This window comes from Leuciscus leuciscus, assembly GCF_965113295.1.
Source record: "Leuciscus leuciscus genome assembly, chromosome: 12".
NCBI classification, from domain to species: domain Eukaryota; kingdom Metazoa; phylum Chordata; class Actinopteri; order Cypriniformes; family Leuciscidae; genus Leuciscus; species Leuciscus leuciscus.
Window position 1 is genome coordinate 15,143,990 of NC_138736.1, and position 10,806 is coordinate 15,154,795.

General features: G+C 37.8%; 1 protein-coding gene and 1 long non-coding RNA gene across 2 annotated transcripts; one reads left to right on the plus strand and one right to left on the minus strand.

Annotated features, from left to right (window-relative positions):
• Positions 1-1,165: 1,165 nt before the first annotated feature.
• On the minus strand, positions 1,166-1,866 carry LOC309511289. The gene is made up of 2 exons (XR_014210569.1): positions 1,447-1,866; positions 1,166-1,343 (listed from the first exon to the last, which is right to left on the minus strand). It is a non-coding gene; the product is annotated as an uncharacterized lncRNA (long non-coding RNA).
• A 160-nt stretch (positions 1,867-2,026) lies between these two features.
• Positions 2,027-5,888, plus strand: txnipa (thioredoxin interacting protein a). Its single transcript, XM_082186381.1, has 6 exons — positions 2,027-2,482; positions 3,040-3,115; positions 3,206-3,353; positions 3,509-3,868; positions 3,989-4,303; positions 4,594-5,888. The coding sequence occupies exons 1-6, from the start codon at positions 2,227-2,229 to the stop codon at positions 4,639-4,641; spliced, it is 1,203 nt and encodes a 400-aa protein (XP_082042507.1). The 5' UTR covers positions 2,027-2,226; the 3' UTR covers positions 4,642-5,888.
• Positions 5,889-10,806: the final 4,918 nt, after the last annotated feature.

Below are 10,806 nucleotides of genomic sequence, written 5' to 3' on the forward strand. Positions count from 1 at the left end.
CATTAAACATTACTATTTTTAATGTTTTTGAAAAAAGTCTCATATGCTCATTAAGCCTGCATTTATTTGATCAAAAATACAGGGGAGGGGGGGAACAGTAATATTGTAAAATATTATTACAATTAAAAATAATGGTTTTCTGTTTTAATAGGCTACTTTATCATTTATGTGATGCAAAGCTGAATTTTCAGCATCATTACTCCAGTCTTCAGTGTCACATGATCCTTCAGAAATGATTCTAGTGTGCTGAAAAACAATAAAACATAAAAAAATAGTAATGTTTCCAAAAATCAGGCATGACTTCTGTTGATTGTGCTATAAACGGGGATGAAAAGCAGAGGGAGCCAATGTTTCTTTCAACTCAAAAATCTCTTGATCTCTTGTTCCAGTAGAAGGCGCTGTGGTTCTCTGTGGCAGCAGCGGATCAACTGCCTAACAAACATCACATTCATATTTTCACATTTTTATGGCATGCTTAAATGGTCTCTTGGGTCAAAACTAAGAGAGTATAGAATGTGATTACATGTGTTTCACAGTTTATTATTCACTCTAATTGGAATTCTTACTAGTAACAATTCAATTGTAGAGCTCTGTAATTAAAAATGAATGGAAGTCAATGGGAGACGTATGACTAGTAAAAATGTATTTGTAGAGCTCTCTAATTGGAATTGTTACTACTAGAAATGAATTAGAGAGCTTTGTAATTGTAATTCTTACTAGTAATAATTGAATTAGAGAGCTCTCTAATTGTAATTGCTACTAAGAACTGAATTGTAGAGCTCTCTAATTGAATTCGTACTAGTAAAAATGCAATTACGACGAGTAACGCTGGGTACAATTTAAGCTAAAACTGCTTGCCATATATTCTGCAAGTTACATATCAAATCCAAATTCTGGAGAACAACAAGGGGGGGGGGGGGGGGGGGCAGTATTTATCTGAAAAATAAATAGATTAAGATTTGCTTCTCAAAAGTTTAGAAAAACATTATAATATTGTAGTATATTTCTTTGAACACTAGATGGAGTCAGCAATCCCTACATGTGTTTAGAGGTCCAGGCTCCAGGTGCTGTATATGCATTTGCCTTTTGTGATCCAAAGATAACACATGCCACGTTTTTATAATTATTTTTTACAAAAATGTAAATAAAGAAAAAACTCAAGAAATGTAATTTATGTTATTTTTATTAAACAAAAAACAAAAACAACAAAAAAAGTTGTTCTTACATTCACAAGAGTGTGCTAGTCCCCTCTGTGATGCCATGTCATATATACAGTAGTATGTATCAAAACCCTGCAGAATCTCTCTCCCAAGGCAAAGGTAGGGGTGCACTTCGTCTAGGACCTATAACAAACATGTTGATAAGTGTAAAAGTGCATTCAATTGTTCACACAGGACAAATGCATAGTAAATCATACAAAAATATGCTAAATTCATAACCACATACATATTCAGCCCTAATTCTGTAAACATAGTAAAGTGCCTTTTATTCATTAGATGTTAACCTAGTTTGTACCAGCAAGGGCATCAGTTTCCTTCAACACACCCAATTTATTTTTTTATTTTTTTCAAGGGAAAACCGCCTTTTTCTCTCTCCTCCCTGTGTACTGGTACTCATCAACAACCAAACGTTGCACGTCGCTCACATTTAAGGTTTCAGTTGAATTTATCATTGGTTCTCCAAATTGTTGGGCATGCCCTTGCAACATCGCTACATTGTTCAGAAACATCTCATCATCAGGTTCACTCCTCCTCCTCAGTGCCTCCTCCCTTCCCGCAGCTGCTGTGCACTCGCTCGGCGCTCTCAGCCACGAGGTGTCCACGCGCCGCTTCTGGCCGCTGATTGGCCAGTGACGACATAAACACCTAATTTCGACCAATGGGAGCGCTGTGCATGCGCTGAGCCATCCATTGCATTCCACTTCCACATGAACAGCTGAAATGGTAAACAAGCCTAGTGAGTCACTGGCAGAAGTGTCTGAGTATAAAACCCTAGCCTAGCCCAGCGTGCACAAAGCTTCTATACTAACCATGCGAGCCAGCAGTGTGAATTGTGAATTTGCATAAATCACAAATTTTCTGCAATTTATTCCCTACCAAACTTTAATTCGTTTGGACTGAAGACTGGATGCACTTTTGAAGGACTACTAAATATCTGGCTGATTTACCAACTTTTAGTTGCTTAGAGACGCGTATCTTCCTTCTTCTTTTTAGCTTGTAAATCACTATGGTAGCGATGACAAAAAGAGTCAAGGCCTTTGAGATCGTTTTCAACGATCCATCCAAGACATTTTACTGCAGTGGAGATAAAGTGGCTGGGAAGATCTTGGTGGAGGTTTCGGAGGTGACCAAGGTGATGGCCATGAGGGTCGTGGGAGTCGGATGCGCTAAAGTGGAGTACGCGAAAGGCAAACAGAGATGCCGTGAAGAAATCGACTATCTGAAGTATGAAGAGGTTGTCTACCTGGACGACCATCCCGCAGGTGATTTAAAACGGTTTATCTTGCTTTTAATGTTGACTTTGCTCTGATAGATGCATTTCCTGGGATGATGCTGATGTTGGAATGTGGCAGTTCATTGTGAAACACTGTATATTCTAAAACAAGTCGTTAACACTTTGTCTTCAACTACGTTACGTGTACTTACAGTGCACTTTCCTAAGAAAGTACTGGATAATTTAAGGTAACATAAGTTAAGGTTAGGTTTAAAGGATAGGCGCCAGGGACAGGTCTGGATAATAGGTCTGTAAAATAAAGTGCTACCATTTAAGTGAAACATTTGATACAATACACTTATTGTGTACAAGCATGTTTTACATTGTACTGATCTTCTATAATTACACTGTTGAAAGTTAGTGGTCCTAAATGTCATGTCAAATGCAAAACATATAAACAATAGCCTAGCTCCTAACTGAAAGCAAAGTAAGATTCATAATGAGGGGATTCCTTTGCTAAAGTTTTTAGTGGGTTTGTTTTGTCTCATTTGTTGAAGATCTCTTGAAACTGTCCAAAACTAATATACTTATCTTTGCTTCTCACAGACACAGATGGTTCGGTTGTTCTCCGTCCTGGCAACAAATACGAATACTCCTTTGGCTTTGAGCTTCCTCAACAAGGGTAAGCATTTTAATTGACAAGCTCTAGGCATTCATTTCCGTTTAAGTCACATTTGCCTGTAAATTAATACAAATGTAATTTTCCCAACAGGCAACTGGTGTCTTCCTACAAGGGCAAATTTGGGTTTGTTCAATACTTTGTGAAGGCTCTGATGGAAAGACCCTCTCAGCCCGCCCTGGAGTGTAAGAAACACTTTGAAGTTGAAGAGCCCTTGGATGTCAACACTCCAGACTTGCTGGTGAGTTCCTCATATTAATATATTTTATTAGACTGATATCAAAACAGATGAGCTTTAGGCCATAGTTCATCACTTTTGGTTGGGCTTATCCAAATTCTAGAGGCTGCTGTTCTGTTAATCAAGTTAATCATATCTGTTTTTCCATCAATCATCAGTCCCCTACTGGAGGCATGAAGGAGAAGAAGGTCACCTGCATGTTCATCCCCGACGGCCAGGTTTCTCTGAACGCCAAGATTGACAGGCGTGGCTTCTGCGAGGGCGAAGAGATCTGCATTGATGCCAAATTTGAGAACACCTGCTCTCGCATCGTGGTACCAAAAGCGGCGATCATCGCCAAGCACACCTACCAGGCCAATAACCGCACCAAAGTCTTCAGGCAAAAACTCTCCTCAGTGCGTGGAAACCATATCATCTCCGGCATGTGCGACGCCTGGCAGGGGAAGAGCATTCGTGTGCCTAAGATCAAGCCCTCCATCTTAGGCTGCAACATCATTCGAGTGGAATATGCACTCATGGTGAGTTTTTTTTTGTTTACGTTTTTTTGCATATTGCAGTTACTGTAGTTGCATGATGTTGTGTTTTTCATCTACTAAGTAGGCACTTATTGAAATCTCTTTGTTCTTCTTTATCTACAGATTTATATGCACATCCCTGGCAGTGATAAGTTGATTCTGGAGTTGCCTCTGGTTATTGGGACCATTCCCTACAATGGCTTTGGTAGCCGCACCAACAGTATGAGCAGCCAGGATGGTTCCGTCAGCACAGCGTCGGCGAGCTGGGTGTCCCTGCGAATGCCGTCATCCGCCCCACCAAGCTACTGTGACATTAGACGCGACTGCAGCCTAGATCAACCTCTCACACCTCTATTGGATGACTATGATGGAGGAGACAGTCCCATCTTCATGAACGCACCCCAATTCCAGTTCCCCCCACTCCCCACTTATTCTGAGGTGAGTGTAAAGTATATTCGCCTAAGGTGCGATCACATTTACCTTTGCTTGCCGAAATTTCCATAAGAATTTGCACGTTTGGGAGTTTGACATAAGGGCGGAAAAGTTCGCCACGCAGATTTTGCTCATGGTTTAGTTGGTCACGTGGCAACGTGGTGCTGACCAACCATCGAAATTTTACCAAAATAGTACTAATGTGATTGCACCTTTAGTGTATACAATATGAATACCAGTCGCTATTGAATATCAACATAAAAACTGATCTAATTTCTTGTTTTTCTGTCGTTAAGGTGGAGGAGGAATTCAATGGAAACGCCCGCATGCTTCCTGTCTGCTGAACCTACCCAGCAGCTCTAGAACTGAACTGATGCCCATCATAAAAGGGTTTTTTCCCACTTTAAGCACTCCGGGCTTTCACCATGCGGATCAGAGGCGGTTTGAGAAGTGTCGTATGGATGTATGAGAGTGAAGATGGAGCGGAGGATTTTGGGACCCGAGTGGCCCCTCTACAGGATGAGCTAGTCGAAGTTCAGAGGAAAAAGGAGTGAAGTCCGAGCTCACTTGTGCCTGCATTGCTGACAGCCATCTTATATAATGCATCATTTAAGTTAAACATGTTTCTGTCATACTTTTGATGCTGTTTCAGAGTCTGAAAGAGGGCGCACAGACTGTTTGGCGATTCGAGATTACTGCCTGAGGTGCAAACTGATTGTGCCGCATTATAGCCATTTAAGCACACATAGACTTTCCCCATTGGTGTTCATGTACTTTCCAATAGTCCCCAACATATCATTCAATAGCAATCCGCTTATTTTCATTATCATTCCATTACAACCCAATGTTTTTTTTTGTTTTTTTTTGTGGGGATGAAAGATTTCATTTGTAGAAATGCATTTGGGTTTTTTTATGTTGGTTGTGAGGTTAAGTCAATGTGCTAGGCAGAGATATATTATTCTAAGTAACTGAAATGTAAAGAAGAAATGTAGTATATCGATATTTTCATCAAGGAAAATCATGCAGTGTCAGTCTATAATGAACCAGTGTTTTGTTTTTCATTTGAATGCACTTTTTATGGATGCAAGTTACTGTATAACTTACTCGCAGGGAGATTTCCTTTGTTTTTGTTTTGTTTTTCTCTTGTCTTCCAAAATTGTTCGCTGAGGGATCAGGCATTGCATGTTTTATTCAAGATTCTGTACTGTAATGAGTTCAAAACCTCGTCCTAAGAAAGGGCTCCACTGATGTTGCCTTTTCCACTGTGGACTTGAACATTTGGCCAAAAAAGAACTTAATACTTCAAGTGCCAAAATTAGTGTCTGTTTGGACTTCGAGCCCTGACCATGTTCATATGCGAGACCAGAACCTGCACTGTGTGTAGACATATCCTGAAGACATTTTGATCAACATTTTCACTTGTGGATATCTTCCTTAACTTCTCGTGCGTGTCTGTGTGTTGTTTCTTATAGAGTGTAAGATGACTGTTACTGTTATTATAAATCGTGCAAAGTATCCTTTTTGTATCTAAATTAAAGTTGTGTTTTTTTGTATGAGCATTTTCAATAAAAGTTTTAAGATGATATAATAATTTCTGCGTTCTTTTGTTCAGTTGAAGTATTCATACATTAAAACCACAAACAGGCTGTAAGAGACATTTTATGAATCGATATCATAGATAAAATGCTTATTGTAACAGATGATTTATTAGTGGTGTATTCTTAGGAAATTGGGATTTTATTAATTAATTTATTCGGGACACTGCACATTAATGAACAATCTTACACTTCTGTACAGACTTTAAATGAGCCAGATTATAGCATAAATGCAAATTTTCATCTGTAGTCCCGAGGCTTTTTGAAGTATTAAACTTTAAAACTCGTCCAGTTTGTGCTATGGACAATCATACCTCAAATCGTGCATAAGTTGATTCTGGAGTTGCCTCTGGTTATTGGGACCGTTCCCTACAATGGCTTTGGTAGCCGCACCAACAGTATGAGCAACCAGGATGGTTCCGTCAGCACAGCGTCGGCGAGCTGGGTGTCCCTACGAATGCCGTCATCCGCCCCACCAAGCTACTGTGACATTAGACGCGACTGCAGCCTAGATCAACCTCTCACACCTCTACTGGATGACTATGATGGAATACTTTTTGAAGTATTAAACTTTAAAACTCGTCCAGTTTGCGCTATGGACGTTAATCACACCTCATATCGTGCGACTTATTCAGTGGAAGTTTTATTTTCTAAACAATCAGACTTGTGATTTCCGCCTAGCTCATCAAACGAGCAAAACAATCCCATGTACTTGCGTTGAAGGTCTATCTAGAGACCCGTATGTCAGAACACGTTGGTGAGCTCTTGACTTGGGCCAGTAATTGACCGTTCAAACATCTATTTGGCATTAGCATTGTGGTGGAGGTTTAGAATCTGTGGTGTCAGATGGAGAAGATAGCAACACATTACAAAAACCCTTAAAAGCTCTCTTTCTCCAATCCAAAACAATTCTGCTGATAGAAAATCCATCGTTTCGCGGTCACAGGTCATTGTTTATTTTCAGTGGTTGGCTAAAGAGAAGATTTTAAGGCATAGTTCACCCAAAAATAAAACATACTGTCATTGTTTACTCACTCTCAAATTGTTCCAAATCTGTATAAATGTCTTTGTTCTGCTGTACACAAAAGGAAGACCAAGCATATCTCGGGTCCCATTGACTACCATAGTATTGTTTTCTTTCTGTGGTAGTCAATGGGACCAGAGATCTGTTTGGTTACCAACATTCTTCCAAATATCTTCCTTTGTGTTCCGCCGAGCAAATTTATACAGGTATGAATTAACTTGAGGGTGAGTAAATGGTGACAGAATTTCCTTTAAATGTGGAAACAGGAGACCAAAAGTGAATTTTGAATCAATGCAAGGTAAACAGACATGGATGTTCATGTTTGTTGAAGGCAAACATCAGGATCTGATTGATGACAGAAAAAAAGGCTTATTCAATAAAACCAGGGATGTTGCTTGGGATTCAAGGACCCTGGTACTGGTAAAACACATCTAAATGACCCATAATGTTGGTGTTTTTATTTGTGATTATTGATTTGTATGTAGTTTACAGTCTCCTGCGAGAAAAATGGCAAAACACTCAACGCTGTTGGTCTGAATTTTGAAAAATGTTTTAAATTTGATCCAAATTTGATTCCAAGTAGACACCCTGCACAATTTTTTTATCACATGAATCAGATCCAGCCTTCGTGTTTTTCTTTGCTTAAGCAGTTTTTCTTACAGTCTTGTAGAGTTGGAGAGGGGTCAAGGCATTAACGTCATTTTCGTGCTGCTCTCTTTCTTGTGCGCATGAAGCATTTGTTGAGACGTGCCCTGCTGCCGCAGAGCAATAAGCGATAAGGGCAAAACTGTTTATCTTGTGCAAAACACTTGCTGAATGAGCCCCTCTCCTTCGTATGCTTTCTGTTCATCTACCTCAGGAAAACCCTGTCATTTTTAATGCACTTGCCCAATCTGCAATCCCTCTCCCAACATGGCTGCTTTAATTCTAATATTAAATCTAAATCTTCCTCTCTTATATCTGTATAAAATATGTGGTTCCCAGCAGATTAATTCAGCCCATATTACACATACGCTGGTTTGACAGGAGAAATCTCTTGTTCTAGACATGATTAAACTGACAAATCCAGTGTTTCTTGTATTTTGGTACACTCTAGAATGCAAACAACGGTGTGTTTTTTTCCCCCCTGATTGTGTAACTGACATTAGGTTATTTCAGAGATGTTTATTTGTTCTTTTCTGAATTGCATAATATATTGTTGTACGTTGCAGATGCAGTACATAGCACAGCCTCATCAAGGACAAGTGGATGTACCAAGTGTTTGAGATTTTGACTTTGAAGTCCACAAATTTCACAGAAGTTAGTATTATTTTTAGGAGCTGGTGCTGTTGATGGACCCCAATGAATGAATAAAAAAAAAAAAAATACTGTGGAAGTCACTGGGGCCCATCAACTGTTTGGTTACTGACATTCTTCAAAATATCTTCTTTTGTGTTCAGCAGAAGAAAGAAATTCATACAGGTTTAGAACAACTTGAGGGTGAGTAAATGATGACAGAATTTTCATTTTTGGGTGAACTATCCCTTTAAGTGCAATTAAAGAAAGTACACTTTCATGACTGTTTCTTAACACACTACACAAAAAAAAATCATTATTGGGTCAAAAAGCACTCTAAAGTTCAGCTTATTTCATTCAATATAAATGTCAACTATAATACATTTTAAATTTTAATTTAAATTAACATACATAAAGGATCTGAAAGCATTCAGTTAACACTCAAGCATTATTTTAAAGTATATTACTTCATTTTAAAAGTAGTCATTCTTTTTCACAAGGGTATATGGGACTGTGATCTTGATACCATGACCAGCCTGGTCTACAGATGTGCTAAACACATGGGGAGGTATAGGTGTCATTGATAATTTCCCATGCATAATGACCAGGTGACCAGGCAGACCAGACAAGGCACGTCTTGTGTTCAGTTATTTGCTGGATGCCTTTCACATGCCTTTTGGGGAATGCTTAGCATTATTTTCTAAAACACCACCTCTGAAGCAGCCTCAGGAGCATAGGTACATGTGCTACGTGCTCAGTGGCCTACAGCCTACGTGAAAACATTGAAGATTCACTGTTTCTACATATAGACCCAAATTCCTAATTCGGAAACGGATAATGGCTTCAAAATGAATAACCGTTTAGGCCTACTGGATAACAGCTGGGCCAAGGGATAGTTAGCAAATTAAAGCCTACACAAACCAAATCATACGCAATGATGAGTGCGTGTCAAGTGATTATAAGATTCTACATGATCATACATATTTCTACGTAATATGTTTATTTAAACCTTGTTTTTTACGATATGTGAGGCCAATATGTTTCTCGCTGCTTATGTAGGCCTACTTTAGCCCATAATTTGTTCAGATTTTAATTTACATGCATAGTGAAAGTTGTTTTAGCAATTTTCAATCACTGAATATTTCCTTTCAACTTGAATTTCTCTTAGCACTTTTTAAAAAATATAGAATCCTCTCTTATCTCCTTATTTGGGGTTGTGGATGACTGACATAAATTTGTTCTTCTGGAAATAAAAAATTCCTTTTATTTAACATTTAGTAGCATATTGTTTTAAATGAGAAGATAATACATTTCAATACATTTTAAGGGCTAATTATAATTAAAAAATAAATATTTTATGTGCTGGAATATTTGTTAAATGAAAACTATGAAGGGAACAAAATTGCAGCTGTAATTTCACGAACTGATAGAGATAGAGATAGAGAAAAATATATGATATAAAGATATAAAAAGATATAAATATAAGATATTAAAGATATTAATATAAATATAAAGAAAAAATGACAGATTCTCAATTTATAATGCGGCTGTGAGCTATAGGCCTAACACACGTTCTTTCTGCATGTCTTTTATGTGTTTGCTAGAGATTGAATTCAAATCAAATACTGTCAAACTGCCCATATTCTGTCTACTTCATATAGTATGACAATTATGGAAATATATGGTTCAGATCACTCAAACCATATATGGAAATGAAAAAGTCCTTTATGGTCACCAATGAAGTCTGGTTGTAATAGTGGAAAAGTTTGGTACTGCGCCCCAAACAAAAAATCTCATGGAAAGCTATAATTACTTGAGTTATCAACCTCAAATTTGGAACAAAACTTAATTGTTCAGATTAATGGCTTTGTTTTTCTTGCAGTTTTAAAGTAAAACATGTTTTGTAAAATATATATATTTTACGTAAAAAAAAAATAATACATATATATATATATATATATTTAATTATTTACATTTTATAAAATGAAAACCTTTTTCACTTACATTTTTTTTTCTCACTTCTACAATAATTTGCCACTTGTCTCCTTTAAAATGAGACCAAACTTAAGTCTGTGCTCCAAAGTTTTCAAGATTTATAACCATTTAAAGTGGAAATGTCATTTATGGGTCTATGCCCCAAAAATGGGACTGACAGTTAAAGGGTTAAGAGTCTTGAAAGTGTACTCTCTTTAAGTGCACTTGAGGGGCCTTTTATTTCATTAGTATTATATTACCTGCAGGTATAGTTAAAAATATACATTGATGATTTGAAGTACACTAGTTCACATTTAATACAATTAAAGGGATAGTTCACTTTGAAATTAAATTTTGGTATGTTTTAGCTTACCTCAAGGGCATCCAAGATGTAGGTGTCTTTTTTTCCGCAGTAGTTTCAATTTTGATATTTTTAGGTCAAACCGTTCTTGTCTGTCAGTCATATAATGCAGGTCGATGGTCACTGTCTCAAAGAGCATGCACAGAGTCCAAATTAAAACAATTCCCCGTCGTCCAAATTAAACAATTCCCCATCGTAAGTACACATTGATGGCCTAAGACACAAAACGAGCGGTTTGTGTGAGAAAACGAACAGTATTTATATCGTTTTTACCTCTTGA